General features: G+C 45.4%; 2 protein-coding genes and 1 pseudogene across 2 annotated transcripts; all 3 read right to left on the reverse strand.

The window, feature by feature from the left end:
- Positions 1-5362: 5362 nt before the first annotated feature.
- LOC136654230 (olfactory receptor 5V1-like) lies at positions 5363-6289 on the reverse strand. Its single transcript, XM_066631170.1, has one exon. It carries the CDS (start codon positions 6287-6289, stop codon positions 5363-5365), a length of 927 nt encoding a protein of 308 aa, XP_066487267.1.
- An 8866-nt stretch (positions 6290-15155) lies between these two features.
- On the reverse strand, positions 15156-16094 carry LOC136652810 (olfactory receptor 8S1-like). Its single transcript, XM_066629734.1, has one exon. The coding sequence runs from the start codon at positions 16080-16082 to the stop codon at positions 15156-15158; it is 927 nt and encodes a 308-aa protein (XP_066485831.1). The 5' UTR covers positions 16083-16094.
- A 3223-nt stretch (positions 16095-19317) lies between these two features.
- LOC136652811 (olfactory receptor 5G9-like) lies at positions 19318-20246 on the reverse strand (annotated as a pseudogene).

Consider the following 20246-nt stretch of genomic DNA (forward strand, 5'->3'; position numbering starts at 1 on the left):
CACTGTCTGCAAACCCCCTTTTTAAGAGAGGGTTTCCTCTCACATGCTCTCTCTCTGGCTCTCTCTCCAAGGACCAACACATCTGTGTTGTGTCAGAGGGTCCTCTTCACAGGACTCTCCCCCCCCCCAACTGCTCTACAGGACAGGTAACTATCTTGCGCATGGAACTCTTTCCAATCTCTCCCCCCTTTTTTCTCCACTTCTATTCCCATCTTTAGTTAGCAGCTGGGATTGGCAGATCAGGGACCCCTAAAATCCTTCCCTACAACCTTTCCTTTTTTCTAATTTCCTTGGATGCACCAAATACTCTTTACATGCAACCACCATGAAAGCTAGGTACACTAGATTCAAGTATTAGGACCAAGAAACATATACTTATCATTTTTTTCCATGTGCATTATGTTTACTTTTGTGCTTTTGTAATAAAACTATAATCTTTTATTAAAAGTTATCTTTCTCTCAGTCTCCTCTTTAAGCAACAGGGAATTTCTCTGCATTACGCTGTCTTGTTATCCAGCCTGCGATCCTAAGGTTCCAATAAGGACAGTATAATAATTCCCCTAAACAAACAGCCCTTTTGGTAACAGGGTGGACCTGCCTTCCCACTCCAACCCAAGTCTTGCTAGTTTTCACAGGTACAATTACCCCCTGCTGACTGGGCAAAGAGGCACTCTCTCAATCCTTGCTCCTTATATATTTAGCAGGGGAGATTAACAACCACTTTTCATCCCAATGCTACGTCTTTTCTAGAAGTTGTTTACTGGTGTTTCTTCTGTATCTTGTAAGATTGTGAACCATTGTGGGTTAGACAGTCATTATTTGATTGCCTCTGTAAACTGCTCTGTGAACTTTTTTTGTTGAAAAGTAGTATATAAATATTCATATTAATCAATCAATTTTTGGACCCAAGTGTCTCAGAGAGCAGCTCCCCAGATTCCACAGAGGGTCTCCAGACCCAGCGGCTCAGCCATTCCAGCTGCCAGGTCTAGGTTTTCACTCCAGCTGCCAGGTCTTCATTCACTTCATGTGCCTCCAATGTTACTTTGACAGCTATCCTCCTGACATTACCCCCACACCCGCAAATAAAGACACGAGACTTCGGCTTGGATGAAAATAGGGCCACTTTATTAAACTTCAACTGCAGCAGGGCAATAACTCTGAACATCAATCGTGCGGGGCCATATGGGGGAAGCGGTCCTAGCCACCTGCCTCCCCTTACGTTCTCATTGGGCGTACCACCTGGCTTGAGGCCCCAGCTGTCAATTGCCAGCTTAGGCCTTTCACCGCCACCCCCAAAGGGGCAAGGCAGCCGGACTTCAGGTTAGCCGGCAGAGCCACGCCATCCTGTCAGTCCAGGCCAGGGGTCTGCCTGCCTGCCTCCTGGAGCCGGTCAGGCATCATGGGAGCGGTTCAGACTTACCCCTAACCCTGCTGCCTTGGATAGACACTGAGCCAAGTCCCTACCTACCCAGCCCTGCACGTACCCTGCCCACACTGGGAGTGACCAACCCAGGTTAACCTAAACCGCACCGCCTGTTCGCCAGTCTGAGGTAGGGGAAAAAATGGCCAACCAAGGTCCAATCAGGCTGACCGCAAAAAATTCCTACCCGGCCCTATAAAGCGACCAGCTAGTCCCAGACTGGTTAATAGGGCGGGCGGGCGGGGTTGCCGCTCAGGAACGCACTGAGCCTGAGGCGGAGCAAGCTCTCCGCACCAGAGCTCTAGTCCCACCTGCCCAGCCGCGAGAACCAATCGCGGCTCAAGCCTCAGCCTCAGTGCACAAGGCGGGGCGGGGGCAATCAGCTGCTAGCGTCTGATTGGCGCTAACCACTGTTCTCATAAGATTCTCAGTCTTATACAGTCCAATATAGAGGCAACGACAAGCCAGATTTGGTCAACATGCATTTAACATTCTGTAGAAAAGAGCAGATTTGAAAAATATGATTCTCCCATAGGGGGAGAAAGGCAGGAAAAAATGTGATGAAATAAAATAAATAAATAAATAAATAAATAAATAAATAAATAAATAAATAAATAAATGGCAAGAAAATGACTCCTTCTCCACTCACACTCACAGCCCCCTCCGAGCTACTTTTCGTAAACAAGTCATAAGCACATAAGAGAACCCCAGCTGGATCAGGCCACAGTATATAGTCTAGCATCCTGTTTCCCACAGTGGGCTAGCAGCTGCCTCTGTGACACCCACTAGCCAGAGAAAACAATATATGTCTTTCCCACCATTTGTTCCCTGATGTTGATATTTATAGACTCACAGCCCAATCCTGAAAATGCTGAAAAAGACTGCCACTGCATCCTGCACGCCTTGTGCAGCCACTGGTGGCACCTTGGGAGAAGGGGACTTTCATTCCCTTCCCCCGTGTAAACGCAGTAGCCCCGCAATGGGGCTACTTGATTCACCGCCAACCAAAAGGTCAATGGTGAATCAAGTGCCTCCATGTCAGGTCGTGAGCCCAACCTGGAGGCTTTGGATGTGGTGGAATTTTGCTCCACCAGTCCCATCTCCCTCCCTCCCCACTCCCTCCCCCAGCACGCCTCCTCCATGCCCTCTCCCCGCCTCCCTGGAACACCTCCTCCCTGCCCTCCGCCCGCCTCCACCTCCCCAGAATGCCTCCTCCCCACCTCCTCCCCTGCTCCCTTGGGCAGGAGGTCTGGTCTAGAGGGTAGAGCCTCCATCTGCCTGAAGATAACATCCACAAGGTTGCCAGTTCGAGGCCACCGGCACCGTGCGACCTTGAAGCAGCTGACAAGCTGAAGCCGAGCTATTCCATCTGCTCTGAGCGTGGGAGGATGGAGACCAGAATGTGAAGCCAGATCGGAATGAAACACCTGAATGTAGTGGTTCTTGAAAGAAAGAACCTTCTTTCAAATTGTAAAAATCCCTATTTAATAAGGGATTTAAATAAAGCCTGCCTATGTAAACCGCCTTGAATAAAGTCTTGAATAAAGACCAAGAAAGGCGGTATATAAATACCTGTTGTTGTTGTTGTTGTTGTTGTTGTTGTTGTTGTTGTTGTTGTTGTTGTTGTTGTTGTTATTATTCTGCTTACCTCTCTGCTGCTCAGCAGTCCATGTGTCCGCTGAGCGGTGGAGATTGGGTGCCCGCCCGGCGCGAGCACCTACCACTGGCACTCGCCCAGTAGTAGGGACTGCAAACGTGCCTTATGGCACGTTTGCCACAGTGCATGCGGGTGGTGAGCCAGTGCGCAGAGCTCAGGATTGGGCTCTTATTGCAGCTCAACCCATAGGTAGTGCAGACCAATCATTAGATCTGTCCTCCATGACTTTGTCCAATCTGAGGGGATATGCTAGTCCAAATAACTGAAGACCTGTCATATGTAAGAAGGAACAAATTTGTTCTCAGTTGCCTATGAGTGAAACTTGATTCAATGGGTATAAACTGCAAGAGGGGAGATTCTGCTTGAACATTAGGAAGAAATTCTTAATGGTGAGGACTGTTTGGCAGATCTTACTAGAGATCTTCAAGCAGCGGTTCAAGAGGCACCTGCCAGAGATGATCTAGGAGGTTGTTTTGTATCCTGTAAGCAGCTTTCAACTATATGTTCTTAGCCAGTGCTTTTTTTGTAAAAAGGAAGGAAGGAAGGAAGGAAGGAAGGAAGGAAGGTGCAGGAACTCACAACTTGTTAATCTTTTATTTATTTATTTATTTATTTATTTATTTATTTATTTATTTATTTATTTTTAAACCATTTTTTATTGGAGAAATAAAATATTTTTTATGTGCTTCCCCCCAAAGATGAACTTACTTCTGAGTAGACATGCATAGGATTGAGCTGTCAATCTCCACATCCTCTGCCCCCTAGCTACTTTTTCTACACAGGGGGAAAAATACTGTACAGGTGCACTTGTAGCATGTAGTATGTAGTGTGGCACTACTTTGAGGAGAGGAAGCAGTGATTGGATTCCAAAAAATGGCTTACATGAGTTCCATGTAGTAAAATTACTCTAAGCAACTGTGGGAGTAAGAACAAAAAAGGAATTCTTACGCGAGAGGGGTCCTTAGGTGCACACAGAAACAGCTACAAGTGATTAAATATGGTTTAATTCAGGTATCAGAATACACTGTGTCTTTGGGAAGGCGCTTGGCATGCAATTATATGTCCACTGCTGCCCTGAGCAGCTGCTGTGCATTGCTGGAGAGGAGCTGCAAATGCTGGCTGGCGGAGGGCATGCTTGTGGGGGAAGGATGAGGAGGATCTCTGGCAAGGCTGGACAGCACATTGTACACACATAGAATCCCATTTCACCTGCCCTTAGCATGTGAAAACGGGTGCAGATAGATATCTCTGCCAGGATTAAGAGCCCAATCCTAGGTATGTCTACTCTGAAGTAAGTCTCATTCTAGTCAATGGAGCTTACTCCCAGGAAAGTGCCTAGTATTGCAGCCTAAGAGCCCAATCCTATGCATGTCTATTCAGAAGTCCACTTTAGTGAATGGGGCTTACTGTGCATAGGATGCCAGCCTTAGAGTCAATCCTGTGCCTGTCTACTCAGAAGTAAGTTCCATTATAGTGAATGGGGCTTACTGTGGATAGGATGGCAGCCTCAGGGCCCAATCCTCTGCCTGTCTCCTCAGAAGTCAGTCCCAGTAGAGGCAGTGGGGCTTCCTCTCAGGAAGGTGTGGAGAGGACTGCAGCCTCAGAGCACCTCCTCTGCCTGTCTACTCAGGCTGCAAGGCTGTGACACTTTCCCAGGAGCAAGCCCCATTGAGCACAATGAGACTTACTTCTGAGTAGACATGCCTAGGCTCGTGCTGCAGATTGGCACCAGCCAGCTTCCTTCCCCCCCTCCTCTGCCAAGCCAGTACCTGGGCGTTCCGTGGGTGCCGCCGCCCGTCTCCCTGGCTGTCCATCCTCCTTGGCGTCGGCGTGTGTCTCCTTTGCCCTCCACTGGCTTGGAAGCTGCGGGGCGGGGAAGCAGAGCGCGGGGGGAGAGGAGGTGGGCTGGGCTCAGGTGAGAGCTTGGAGATGGGGGCAGGAGGGGGTCGTTGTGTGGTGAGGCAGGGGCCAGGCGCCTACCTACCCTGCACCCCCAGCATATGCCTCTGTTTTGCTCCCCCCCTCCTGGAATGCCTCCAAAGGGGAGGGACCCCTGCAAAAAGGTGCTGGAACTCCATCCCCCCGCGTTCCATTAGAAAAAAGCCCTGTTCTTAGCTATCGGCCACCACCACAAACTAATTATGAGCTGAATGGAGAAGAAAAGGTGATAACCTGTATGGTTTGCTCCAAAGAAACTTCACAAACCCCCCCCCCACACACACACAGAGAGAGAGAGAGAGAGAGAGAGAGAGAGAGAGAGAGCACATTCATTTTAGCTGCTTCTTTTAATGGATGAGTTTTTTAATGAGTTTTTCAAAAGATATTTTCATCTCATTGTTTTTTAGACTGTATATGATGGGGTTTAGCATGGGAGTTAACACACTGTACTGAATGGAGGCCACTCTGTCCAGCTCCTTAAGAGACAGAGAACTGGGTCTCAGATATCGGAAAAAAGCAGACAGATAAAACAAGGAAATGACAATGAGGTGAGAGCTGCAGGTGGAGAAGGCTTTGCTCCTTCCCTTGGCTGACTGAATCTTCAGAATGGCAGAGATGATGTACACATAAGAGATAAGACATGGCAAGAAGGAGGTTACACCGATGAAAACACTAGAAGCATACATAATTACATAATTGAAGAAAGTATCACTGCATGTCAAACTCAAGGGAGAAGGAATTTCGCAGCTGTAGTGGTCGATTGTGTTGAGTCTACAGAATCTGAGGTTCAGCAAAGGCAATGTGTTGGTCAAAGCATCCAAGAAGCCCATGGCCCAGGCTCCTCCCACCAACTGCCTGCAAAGCTGCTGTTTCATGATGGCTGAATACCGCAGAGGGTGACATATAGCGACATAGCGATCATAGGCCATCACGGAGAGAATAAAAACCTCAGTACCAATAAAATGGACGAAGAAGAAGATCTGTGCAAGACACCCTGACACAGAAATGGTTTTCTGCTTTGCTATCAAGTTTTGCAACATTTTGGGGACTGTGACAGAAGAATAGCAGATGTCAACGAAGGCCAGATGACTGAGAAAGAAGAACATGGGTGTGTGGAGGCTGGCCTCATTCCTGATGACCAGAATGATGGCTGAATTGCCGAATAATGTCCCAGCATAGATTATCAGAAACACCAAGAACAGAAAGATGTTCACCTGTGGATCGTTGGAGAGTCCCAACAGTACGAATTCTGTTATTACGGTTTGATTCTCCATGGTGATGTACCGAAAATCTCTAAGATCTGTACATGGGGAAAAAGAAAAAGTAGAAACATAGAGCGTAGTTATATTTTAGTCCAGTATAGTATGAAAAATTTCACCTGCTATCCAGTTCCTCACAGGTTCGCAGATAAAATCAGGGTCATTGTGTTCAGTCATACCGACTTTCTACTATCTGTTCAGTGTAACACAGCCTTAGAGCAGTGGTGGACTTCCCCAACTCCGCACCCAGGGCAAAGGTCTGCTATGGCACCCACCTTCGATAGACTGCCTCCCCACATGCAAATCCACCCTCCCACTCACCTGGAGGGAAACCGAACCTCATGTGGCTCCAGGACTGACCAGGGAAGCCATCTGAGACTTCCCTGTAGTCTTAAACTGTGCTTCTGGCAAACCAGTAGCACAGTTTTTGATTGTGTCAGGAGCCTCAGTAAGGCTTCTGCGCAGTCCTAGAGGCACACAAAGCTCCGCACCTAGGGCATTTGCCCTTTTCAGATAATGGCAGATCCACTACTACCTTAGAGTAATTCATCATATCAAGGTTTGTGTAATGCATGATTCCCAATGGGATCAACATTTTCTAGCATACTGCATGATGCATTTTGTTTCACATTTTGCATTTTGTTTCACAGGCCTTGCTGAGGGAGAGTCAGCATGGCTTCTGTAAGGGTAAGTCTTGCCTCACAAACCTTATAGAATTCTTTGAAAAGGTCAACAGGCATGTGGATGCGGGAGAACCCGTGGACATTATATATCTAGACTTTCAGAAGGCGTTTGACATGGTCCCTCACCAAAGGCTACTGAAAAAACTCCACAGTCAGGGAATTAGAGGACAGGTCCTCTCGTGGATTGAGAACTGGTTGGAGGCTAGGAAGCAGAGAGTGGGTGTCAATGGGCAATTTTCACAATGGAGAGAGGTGAAAAGCAGTGTGCCCCAAGGATCTGTCCTGGGACCGGTGCTTTTCAACCTCTTCATAAATGACCTGGAGACAGGGTTGAGCAGTGAAGTGGCAAAGTTTGCAGATGACACCAAACTTTTCCGAGTGGTAAAGACTGGAAGTGATTGTGAGGAGCTCCAGAAGGATCTCTCCAGACTGGCAGAATGGGCAGCAAAATGGCAGATGCGCTTCAATGTCAGTAAGTGTAAAGTCATGCACATTGGGGCAAAAAATCAAAACTTTAGATATAGGCTGATGGGTTCTGAGCTGTCTGTGACAGATCAGGAGAGAGATCTTGGGGTGATGGTGGACAGGTCGATGAAAGTGTCGACCCAATGTGCGGCGGCAGTGAAGAAGGCCAATTCTATGCTTGGGATCATTAGGAAGGGTATTGAGAACAAAACGGCTAGTATTATAATGCCATTGTACAAATCGATGGTAAGGCCACACCTGGAGTATTGTGTCCAGTTCTGGTCGCCGCATCTCAAAAAAGACATAGTGGAAATGGAAAAGGTGCAAAAGAGAGTGACTAAGATGATTACGGGGCTGGGGCACCTTCCTTATGAGGAAAGGCTACGGCGTTTGGGCCTCTTCAGCCTAGAAAAGAGACGCTTGAGGGGGGACATGATTGAGTGTTGACATTTTGACATACAAAATTATGCAGGTGATGGACAGAGTGGATAGGGAGATGCTCTTTACACTCTCACATAATACCAGAACCAGGGGACATCCACTAAAATTGAGTGTTGGGCGGGTTAGGACAGACAAAAGAAAATATTTCTTTACTCAGCGCGTGGTCGGTCTGTGGAACTCCTTGCCACAGGATGTGGTGCTGGCGTCTAGCCTAGACGCCTTTAAAAGGGGATTGGACGAGTTTCTGGAGGAAAAATCCATTATGGGGTACAAGCCATGATGTGTATGCGCAACCTCCTGATTTTAGGAATGGGTTAAGTCAGAATGCCAGATGTAGGGGAGAGCACCAGGATGAGGTCTCTTGTTATCTGGTGTGCTCCCTGGGGCATTTGGTGGGCCGCTGTGAGATACAGGAAGCTGGACTAGATGGGCCTATGGCCTGATCCAGTGGGGCTCTTCTTATATTCTTATGTTCTTATGTTCTTATGTTCTTACATTACATGTCGTATCTATCAGTTCTGGCTAGGCTGTGCAGATTATTGAAGACTATCAAAGTTGTACCCAAAAATTTAGTGGGAAAAGGAGGATAAAGATTCAGTGAAAAGGGAGTGAAGCAGAACTACACTTCCTGGTTTTGCTAAACCGTGGTTGGAAAGTCGTTTTTTAAAAGCAGGCAGGAACAGGTGGAAAGCTATATGCTCAGCCTAACTGCTTATTACTTATAAATAAATAATAAATTACATACCTATAAAAAATGCATCCGATGCATTTTGAGGAATTCCTACATGCCAGTGACCATTTCAGTGTGATAAGAAGGAAATCTAAGATGATTGTAATGATGATCTATTTCTTATTATTCTGCTTTCAGGTGAGAGAGAAATTGCATCCATAAAAATACACAGTTACACCACGAATCAGTTACTAAACAAGTGAGGGCCCAATCCTATCCAACTTTCCAGCTCCAGTGTAGCCACAATGCAGCCCCCTGATAAGGGAACAAATGTTCCCATACCTTAAGAAGGGCGCAGTGACTGCCCCTCCACCACAGAATGCAGCACACACCCCATTGGCACAACTGCACCAGCACTGGGAAATTGGATAGAATTGGGCCCTAAGTGAATAACACTGCAATCCATACCTGCACTTTACTGTTATGGATGTTTCAGTCTGTCCTCTTGCAGTAATATAGATGACCAAATGAGAAAATCAGGCCAGCAGTTTGAAGTAAAAAGCACTTCTTATTTCACATTATCAAGTGTGTGCCTAGCTGGAAGTCTCTTCAAATGGTTTGTTGCTCTCCCAGAAGCCTAAGAAGTACAGCAATATGGTCTTCTAAATTTCAGGTATGCCAGGGTTTTACAAAGTCTCAGCGCTACAGACCTGGAGAGGGGAACTCCATATCAAACTGTGGGATTGCAGATCAAATCCTCTTAGCTAAATATATCTTTACAAATTCTGATGAGATGGCACCAAAGTCCAGGTGCATGGATTTCATTCACTCAGCTTTGAATGTAGTTCTGCAAACAACCATCCATAGAAACCTATCCTGTCTTCTATAGTCAGTGTGAAAAAAGAATCCCCTGCATGATCACAGACACCTCAAGAGACTGCTGCTAACTCCACTTACCAGTCAATGAGATTTCTTCAGCCCTTGAGCCTCTGAATTCCCCCTTTTCTACCATAATTATAACTCAACTTGTGCCTGTAGTACCTTTCATTTCCTTTGGGACATAGCTGATAAACATCCTTTTGCTGGTTCAATGGTATTCATGTGGGAAATACTATTGCCATCTTTCCACTTCTTACATTTATTTGCATACTTGCAATTTGCAAACCATGAACCCAAACTGATTTCCTTGCAACCACATGGAACCAGTGTAAAGATGTAACTGGCAATACTGGGGAGACATCATGACAATGGCATACGTATTCCATTCACTCATGACTTTGAAGCATGAGGCCTTCTAAATTATCTCAGTTGTTCACAGAATAGAGGTGGAAGATTCATAAGAACCATCACTCACACACTGGCAAAATTCATCACAAACATCTCTGCACAGCCCCCACAATGTCACTGTTTTCAACAAGAAGACCGGACTCTACTACCAGGCAATACATAAGATACATGGAGCATGCACATACATGGAAAACCGACTATGTGTGCAGGGATTGAGTGCAATGGCTCACAGCACAGCTCCAGGAAACAGCATGAAATGAGAAGAAGTGCTATTGGTCCAGAACGATGTAGCTTTTATTGTAGGAGTTGTAGTACAATAACTGGAAACTGGAATCAAAACAGATAATGCAATACAGGACTTATGAACCCTCATTCACACCAAAATCAGTGGTGTCTTGATCAGAGAAAAATTACTTAAAAGAAGAAGGGGGTGCTGAGTGGGACAAAAATGGAGGGAAAAGATTCAGCTCCTCGGCAAACCATATAACATTTTGTTCTTATGTGATGAAGCTTGTCTTTCCAGTCATCCAGTTACTGTTAATCAAAGTCTTACTTGTCTGCAAAGTATTGACCCTTGTAGTCTTTCATAGATAATTTCAGGGAACCATCCATAGGAAGCCTGGATCTATTCTCTAGGTCTCCTCTTTAATGGTAAAAGATGGTCTAAAGAGACTAAGGGCCCAATTCTATCCAACTTTCCAGTTTGATGGAGCTGCAATGAAGCCCCCATGTAAGGGAACAAATATTCCCTTACCTTGAAGAGGCCTCAGTGACAGCCCTCCAACAGCAAGATGCAGCACATACCTCATTGGCACGGCTGCATCAGAACAGGAAAATTGGATAGGATTGGGCCCTCAGACGTCAGCAGACACACACAAAAATATTGACACCAAAGAGGAAGGATAGCTTCTCATAAATTTGACTGAGTAAGAGATATAGAAGATAGAGGGTGTTTGTGGACTGCCAAAGGCTATGGTGATAGATATTTTAAAGAGTTAACCTAACTTCTCTCAAGTGAGAAAAAACAACCAAAATTAGAGCCAAAACCAGGACTAGTGTTTATGTGAAAAACAGGATAGGAAAGTCATTATGTCAAGTTGACCTGTACAAAAGAACATGCACGTCATAGTGTTCCCAAGAAGGAAAATTCCAGGGTCTTGTGTAACCAAAGTTGTGGGACATAAACTCTGCCTTAGAAGAGTAAAGTGACTTCCTACTTAGGGCTGGACCCATGTACCAAACTGTCATGGAATGCCCAATAAGGAGGTGGAAATGACATGCAATATCACATGGGTCAGTTGTTTATTACAGAGTATAAGTGAAAAGTTCTGGGTGTGGTTCCCTGAGAAACAAAGGAACCACCAAGGGGTAAATTTCTGTGCCCAGCCTGAATCTGAATCTGTTTCTAATCTGTAAATAGCTGTAAATAAAAGCCAACATTTTGAAATCTAAAGGCTTTATGACTGTTTAGTATTGCGTCAGAGAACAAATCCTAAAAGTTATTTCCATCAATGGTTACCAAACAATTTCTGGATATTTGCAGGTTAGGCAAACACTCTCACCCACCACCCTTCCTAAATCTTGATATGTTTTCCTTCACATTTATCAGTCTTAATTCGCTGATGAGATAGTAGAACTATGCTGACTGAAAAAGAGGCTGCTTCTTGGTCATCACACCAGAAATAAACTATGTTGTCCCTAAATTCCCTTGCCCATATGTGCATGGTGACCCGAAGCAGCAGAAACTCCAATGAACCCCCAGCCCCCGCTATAATAATTCTGAGACCACTGAGCTGTGCACCACCAATTCTCAAAGTGTACCACTGCAATGGAATGCACCTGGAGCTCTACCTCCAAGAGGCAGTTGACATGCCAACATGACACCACGTTGATGCAAAATAAAAAAGAGTTGATGTCTTCCCTCCTATCAGCAGTAACCCGAATATAATGGTGTAGCAGAGCGAGACTGACCAGGGCATCCCAAATATGCCTTAGAAAGAACTTCGAGGTGCAACAAATCCATAACCAAAACTGAGGTGTCCAATGATGATGGACAAGGAAAGGTCCCACCTTCCTAGAAAGCTTGGCTCAGTGCCTAATCCTACTTAATGTCCCTGCTGATGCATCACTGCCACTGGAGGGCACACTGGATCCTGCAGAGATGGCAGTCCTGGAGAGCTCCTCCAGGTAAGGGAAAATTTGTTCCCTTGCATGAGGATAACTCTTCAATGCCCCACTGGGTCTGCTTGCAGCAATATAGCCAGCACAAGTCCAAATGTACCTGGGAAGATGAATCAAGGCTAGGAAGGGGAATAGGATATTGGCTGTGCTACTGCTGCATATACAGCCTCATGGCCTAGATACAAGCTCTTCCCTCAAGTGTCTGCCCCATTCCTTCCCCTTCCCACCCTGTTTGGTCTCCCGAATGCCTTTCATTTGCTTACCAACCCCAGACCATTTTCATAGACTGTGTGGCTGTGCCCACTATCTGCTTGCAGTGGAAGCTGACTGTGCTGAATGGGTGTCACCTTTCACAGCCACCATAAAGCATGATGTTCTGTTCATCATTGGCAACCTTCAGTCTCGGAAGACTCTGGTATCGCGCTCTGAATGGCGGTTCTGGAACAGCGTCTAGTGTGGCTGAAAAGGCCGATTCGGGAGTGACAATTCCTTCCACACTGGGAGCAAGTGTAGTCTGTCCCTGGTCTGTCTCCCTGACTATGCGCCTTCCTTCTTTATTGGAACATGGAATATCATAGGGCTATCAATCATCTTCCACTCTGGAATTAAGATACAGGGCTTCTGTCCAAATACAGGGTAATATTGTAAGTTGACAGTGGAGAGAGCAGGAGAAAAGTGAGTTAAATAGAATTTTAGATGAAGTTGGTGGTTGTTGTTTAGGGAGTGGTAGAGTTACAGCTCTGTTGGACCTACTATGACTATTGGCTTAATCCAATAGCTGGTGTACACCAGCAGTGTTTTGGCTGCATAAACAACTTCATGGCTATCACAAGTGTAACTATACCAGTGTGACTGTGTGTAGCCTGGCTCTGCCACAAGTTTGTGTGATGACAGGGAGAGGAGGCCCACCAATGCCAGTAAGTTTGCACAGGGGTCAGGAAGGAGGCAGGGAGGGGATAGAACAGGGTGGGAGATGGGCAGAAGGGGTGGGGAGGAGGGTGGTTTGGGACAAGGAAGGGAGAGAATCCAAATCCTTTTTCTAAGCCTGATTGGCTGTCATGAGTCAATGAGCACTTGGGCCAGCTTTAGTGCTGACACAGGTCTGAGTTGACCCATGTCAGCTGCTGGGGTTTACCCTGGGGCAAGGGAACAAATATTCCCTTCTGCCAAGGAGGCCTCAACATGCTGAACCTCTCCTGTGGTTCACCTCAGGGGAAGCCAAATTGGTGCCACTACATAGCTGCTCAGGGAGTTGAATAAGGTTGTGCTGTATACATGCAAGTTGCAATGACTCATGGCACAGCTGAAAGAAATTCTATGAAATGAGAAGTCATAAAAATACTGGTACAAAACAATACAGCTTTTATGGGAGAGTGGTAGTAAAATAATTAGGAAGCAGAAATAAAAAATAAGGTAATACAATATTTGTAGGTCTGCATTCATATCAGGATCAGTGGTTTCTAGATAGAAGAGAGAAAGAGGAAATACTTAAAAGAAGAAGGGGAGTACATAACATTGCAAAATGTGGGTTGGGGAGAAAGGAGATGTTAACATTATGTGTGGACTTACCCACAGGAATAGCACAAGATTGGGGTCTGAAGTGGCTCAAGGGGAATCAAGAGGAAACTCTTTCCCTTACCCCTGGGTAAGCCACCACAGCCACAATGGGTCTCCTCAGACGTGTGCCACCTTTGGAGGTAGCATAAGTCAGAGGAAAGTGGAGCAGAGCAGCCTGCAGCCGCTCCGTGCTACTTGGGGAATGGGGTTGAGATCTGGCATAACTGCCACCAGCCCCACCTCCCACTCCCCATCTGCCTACCCCCTGGAGCGCCCTCCACCTGCCGTCTCCCACCCTGGAACACCTCCCTCCTGCCTCATCCTCGCCTCCTCTCCATCCGCCCCAGACCCTTCTGTCAACCGAGCTTGGCTGACACAACCCTCCCTGCCTGAGTTGGCGCAGAGGCTGGATTCAGCCTCCGCAGGTCAGCGCAAGTCCTGTGCCGGTTCGTCCGATTCGTGAGGAGGCGCTAATGTGCTTCACAGAACGTTTTTGACCCTCCTGGGCCAGAGGGGGAAGGCATCAACTGAAGTCTGCCAAACTAGGTCTGAACCCAGTGTTGCGCACTGGCAGACCTGTCAACAGTTCTGATAAGACTGAGACTAGGAGGGTGGATCTGTCATCCCACTCCAACCCAAGCTTTACTGGTTTTAACAGATATAGGACTTGGGTGTTCCAGACAGCAACCCCCCCACCCCACCATTCCGCATAAGGTCCCTTGCCAGTTCCAACTCTTCACTCACTATCTGTGCTTCCATTATTGCTTCCACAGCTGCCCCCTTGACTTTCTCCACGAAATGTGGTCCCCTACAGAGAAGACAAAAAGTAGATTTGGTCTACGTGCATTTTGCACTCTGTTGAAAAGAGCAGCATGGCAGTGCTTTTTTCAGTTGAGAAACAACTGGCTCCTTCTCTACTCACAATCACAGACACAGCATCTAGTCCAGCACCTACTCTTCCCCACAGTGTCCTAGCAACTGTTTCAGGGATGCCAGCAAGAAGGAGAAAAAGGCATATATCTTTCTCACCATTAGATCCCTAATGTAGATATTCAAAGACTTGCTGTTGCTCAACCCAGATCAAAGCATATACCCCTCATCAGTCCAGTCCTCCATGACTTCGTCCAGTCCTCCTTAAAGACATCCAAGTTAATGGCTATTACCATAAAGTACTTATGAGCTGCATGGAGAAGTAAAGATAAATCCTGTGTAGTGTGCACCACTGAAGCAACACAGTAACATTTAGGAATCGTTAATACAGATTTGCATAATGCAGAAAGGAAGGGGATTTCAACACACACACATACACACACACCCATATTCCAACTTGTAAAAAATGCATTTTAACCTACTTACAAAACGCACATGCATCACATCTTTTGGGGTACATGTTTAAACAGATGTGTAGTGTTACCTCCTTCTTTTCATCTCATTATTTTTAAGACTGTATACAATGGGGTTTCGCATGGGAGTTAAAACACTATACTGGATTGAGGCCACCCTGTCTAGGACAGAGAGAGAGAGAGAGAGAGAGAGAGAGAGAGAGAGAGAGAGAGAGAGAGAGAGAGAGAGAGCGCATCCATTTTAGCTGCTTCTTTTAATGGAAGAGTTTTTTAATGAGTTTTCCCAAAGATGTTTTCATCTCATTGTTTTTTAGACTGTAAATGATGGGGTTTAGCACAGGAGTTAAAACACTGTACTGGATGGAGGCCACTCTGTCCAGATCCTTAAGGGACAGAGAACTTGGTTTCATGTACCGGAAAAAAGATGACAGATAAAACAAGGAAATGACAATGAGGTGGGAGCTGCAGGTGGAGAAGGCTTTGCTCCTTCCCTTGGCTGACTGAATCTTCAGAAGGGAAGAGATGATATAAACATAAGACACAAGAGGGAGCAAGAAAGAGGTTCCACCAAAAACAAAGCTGGAAGCAAAAAGAACTGCATAATTGAAGAAGGTATCACTGCAAGTCAAACTCAAGAGGGAAGGAATTTCGCAGCTGTAGTGGCTGATTGTGTTGAGTCTACAGAATCTGAGGTTCAGCAAAGGCAATGTGTTGATCACGGCATCCAAGAAGCCCATTGCCCAGGCTCCTCCCACCAGCTGTTTGCAAAGCTGCTGTTTCATGATGGCTGAATACCGCAGTGGGTGACATATAGCGACATAGCGATCATAGGCCATCGCAGACAGAATAAAAATCTCAGCAACAGCAGAATGGATGAAGAAGAAGATCTGTGCAAGACATCCTGACACAGAAATAGTTTTCTGCTTTGCTATTAGGTTTTCCAACAGTTTGGGGACCGTGACAGAAGAACAGCAGATGTCGACAAAGGCCAGGTGACTGAGGAAGAAGAACATGGGGGTGTGGAGGCTAACTTCAGTACTGATGACCAGAATGATGGCTGAATTGCCCAATAAAGTCACCACATAGATTATGAGAAATACCAAGAATAGGAAGATCTGCACTTGTGGATCATTGGAGAGTCCCAGCAGTATAAACTCTGTTATTATGGTTTGATTCTCCATGGTGATGTACTGAAGAACTCTAACATCTCTACATGGAGAAAAAAGAAGAAGCACGAAGTATATTAATATCTTAATACAGTTTATTATGAAAAATAGCATGTGTTATCCAGTTCCACTCAGGTTCACACATAAATCAATGTCACTGCATTCAGTTGTATCTGCATTCTTACTGTTCATTGTAATGCAGCGTTAGAATAATTCCACATATCAATGTTTTTGTTTTGCATGATTCCCAATCAATCACAGCAATGTTTGCGTATTGCATGATTGTGTGGGTCATGACTGTATCATAATACATGATGCATTTTGTTTTACATTACGTATTGTATACACCAATTCTGTCTAGGCTTTGCAGATTCTTGAAGTCTATCAAAGTTGCATCCTTAAATCTTTGGAATGGTCACCACCTCTCAGTCCAGCCTCACAGGGTTGTTTCAAGGATAAGAGAGGGGGAGAGAAGCCATGTACACTGTCCTGAAGCTATGTGTACTTCCTCCTTGGGGAAAGGGTGAGATACACATGTGAAAAAACAGTGTACATGAAAATACACAATTACACCACTAATAAACTACTAAACAAATAAGCAAATAAGAGTATAATACACAAACAGAGCTTTCTTGTTTCTGCACCAGCCACATGCACACACAAATGGCCATATACAAGGAAATCTGCCCAGCATTTTGAAGTATAAAACTCTTAATTTCTTATATGCCAGGTTTTTACAGAGCCTCAGCACTATGAATCTGGAGTGGTGAACGACATCACAAATTGTGGTACTGGGGATCATAGGAACATCATCCGCTGGATTAGGCCAAAAGCCCCATCTAGTCCAGTTTTCTGTATCTCACAGTGGCCCACCAGAAGCCTCAGGGAGACCTGTATCCAACTGTGGACCTGGCCTGTGTGCTGCCTAGCAGCACAGGACTGCAACCGGCTGCCTCCCCTGCCACATGCTGCCCCCCAGAGGAGAGACTGACCCAGCCGTACGGAGCCTCGCACAATATTTCTGGGTGCTCCGAAAGCCTTCTGAGGCTTCCAAAGTGCAGTTAAGTAGTATTTTTGGTTTTCCAAGGAAAACAGGAAGTACTGTTTAAGGGCACTCCGATGGCCTCAGAAGGCTTCCCGAATGCCCAGGAATGCAGCAGGGGGCTTTGCTGGCCTGCAGAATGTCTCTGGAGGGCAGGTGGATGCAGCAGTGGCGGTACACATGGCAGTGCTGGCCCCACACTGCCCACCGGTGTAGCACCTAGGGTTTTTGCCCCCCCCACCACAATTGCCTGCATCCTACCCTCTTACCTGAATACATCTTTCCAAATGAGAATGTCACCAGAGTCTTCGTGCATGGATTTCACTCATTCAGTTTTGAACGTTATCTCTGCAAACACCCATCCTATAGTTCCTGTCTTCTATAGTCAAGGTTGAAAATAACCTTTGTCATGATCACAGAAGCCTAAAGACACTTCTGCTAATTCCACTTACCAGCCAATGAAGCCTTTGGATTTTCCTTTTTACAACATAATTATACCTCAACCTTCTACTTGTAGTATCTCATAATTTCCTTTGGGATTTATCAACTGGGATTTATTTTTTTTATTTTTTATCCCAATATTTATCTATTGGGATTTATTTTTAATATGCTCACACAAGTTCAGTGGTATTCCTGTGGGAAATACTATTGCCATCATTACACTTCTTACACAAATTTACATACTTGCAATTTGAAAACAGTGAACTGAAATTGATTTGTTTGCAAATTCACTGTACCAGTACAAAGGTGTTACTAGATATACTAGATAGGCATCATGACAATGGCCTATCTGTTCCATTCATCCATGACTGTGAAACAGAGGCCTTCTAAATAGTCCCCATCTTGGTTGTTCATCCAGGCATCATGCCTGGATGAAGACATCCAGGCAAGATGCCATCACTACTTCCTGTGGCAAAGAGTTCCACAAACTAATTACACGCTGGATAAAGAAATATCTTCTTCTGTCTGTCCTAACTCTCCCAACACTCAACACTGACCAGGTGCAGTGGCACATTGCACAGCTCAACAGAACAACACGAGATAACAAGAAATCCCAAGATATTGGTGTAAAACAATATAGTTTTTATTGTGGTAGTAATTGTACAATAACCAGAAACTGGAATCAAAACAGATAATGCAAGCTGTACTTGAGACTTGTAATACCTGGTAGACCCTCCTTCACACCATAATCAGTGGTTTCTTGATCAGAGAAAATCTATTTAAAAGAAGTTAGGTGTGCCAGTTGGCACAAAAATGGTGGAGGAAAGACATATGTTACCATCTTAGGAAAATGAGAGGAGTTACCCATTGGAACAGAGTTAAAGAATCTAGGCTTATATGGTAGTAGGAGAAGAAAGAAAGAATGAAAAGACCAAGAGAGATAAGAGTGAAAGAAGTAGAAATATCCCAGGATTCCAGTAGTGATATGAGACTGGCTAAACTACATTCTGTTTGGCCTGAACTTGGGCTATAGGTAGAGGTGGGTGAAGACAGTTTTAGTTTAGTGGTTCTGGCTCCCTGTGGAGAAGGCTAAAGACATTCATGTACTTGAATTTCCATACCTCTTCCGTAATGGCACAGAGCAAATGAGCCTTATTGGCAAGAAGACTTCCCTTAATAGTAGTTCTGAACCCCTCCCCTGGCATCTGTGTACACGGAAGGATGAACACCAACTGAACACTGCCAAGCTAGCCTGAAAACAATGAACCACCCTCCCAGATCTGCCCACTGACCTGATCAGACCAAGGTGGTAGGCCTGCTGGTTTTAAGGATAGGACTTAAGTGCCACAAGGAGCAGCCCCCAACCATTTCACAGAGGGATCGGAAATGTAGCATATTCACCCTTTCCAGCTGCCAGAGGTTTTCAATCACTGCCTATGTGTCTGTGTCCTGCCAAACACTTCTTGGATGCCCACAAAGGATGTCTTTCCTGGCATCCCTCCCCTGCAGCTGGTAGACAAATATCACAACTGAGACAAGGAATAGTGTACACCCATCTAATAGACCTATCGTCCATGGCATTACAATACATTCCACAGACTAATGATAAGCTGAATGGAGATGTAATGGTAAACAACTATGTCATTTACTCCAAGGAAAGCTGCCCAGGACCATTTCAGAATCATTAACAAAGATCATCACTGAGCAAGAAAACAGGTCACTTACAAAAAGCACACTTAGTACATCTTAAATACGTAGATGTACTATTTAAGTAAAAAAGTAAAAACTACTTTTTCCAAATAGTCTTCCCAAAGATTTTTTCATCTCGTTATTTTTTAGACTGTATATGACAGGGTTTAGCATAGGGGTTAAAACACTGTACTGGATTGAGGCCACCCTGTCTAGGTCCCTAAGGGATGGAGAACTGGGTCTCAGATATCGGAAAAAAGCTGACAGATAAAGCAGGCAAATGACAATGAGGTGGGAGCTGCAGGTGGAGAAGGCTTTGCTCCTTCCCTTGGCTGACTGAATCTTCAGAATGGCAGAGATGATGTACACATAAGAGATAAGAGATGGCAAGAAGGAGGTTACACCAATGAAAAAGCTAGAAGCATACATAACTACATAATTGAAGAAAGTATCACTGCATGTCAAACTCAAGGGAGAAGGAATTTCGCAGCTGTAGTGGCTGATTGTGTTGAGTCTACAGAATCTGAGGTTCAGCAAAGGCAATGTGTTGGTCAAAGCATCCAAGAAGCCCATGGCCCAGGCTCCTGCCACCAGCTGCTTGCAAAGCTGCTCTTGCATGATGGCTGAATACCGCAGAGGGTGACATAGCGATCATAGGCCATCGCAGAGAGAATAAAAACCTCAGTAGCAGCAGACTGGACGAAGAAGAAGATCTGTGCAAGGCACCCTGACACAGAGATAGTTTTCCGCTTTGCTATCAAGTTTTGCAACATTTTGGGAACCGTAACTGAAGAGTACCAGATGTCGATGAAGGCTAGATGACTGAGGAAGAAGAACATGGGGGTGTGGAGGCTGGCCTCAGTCCTGATGACCAGAATGATGGCTGAATTGCCTAATAAAGTCACCACATAGATTATGAGAAATACCAAGAATAGGAAGATCTGCAGTTGTGGATCATTGGAAAGTCCCAGCAGTATAAACTCTGTTATTATGGTTTGATTCTCCAT

The sequence above is a fragment of the Tiliqua scincoides genome, chromosome 5, assembly GCF_035046505.1.
Source record: "Tiliqua scincoides isolate rTilSci1 chromosome 5, rTilSci1.hap2, whole genome shotgun sequence".
Classification (NCBI taxonomy): Eukaryota; Metazoa; Chordata; class Lepidosauria; order Squamata; family Scincidae; genus Tiliqua; species Tiliqua scincoides.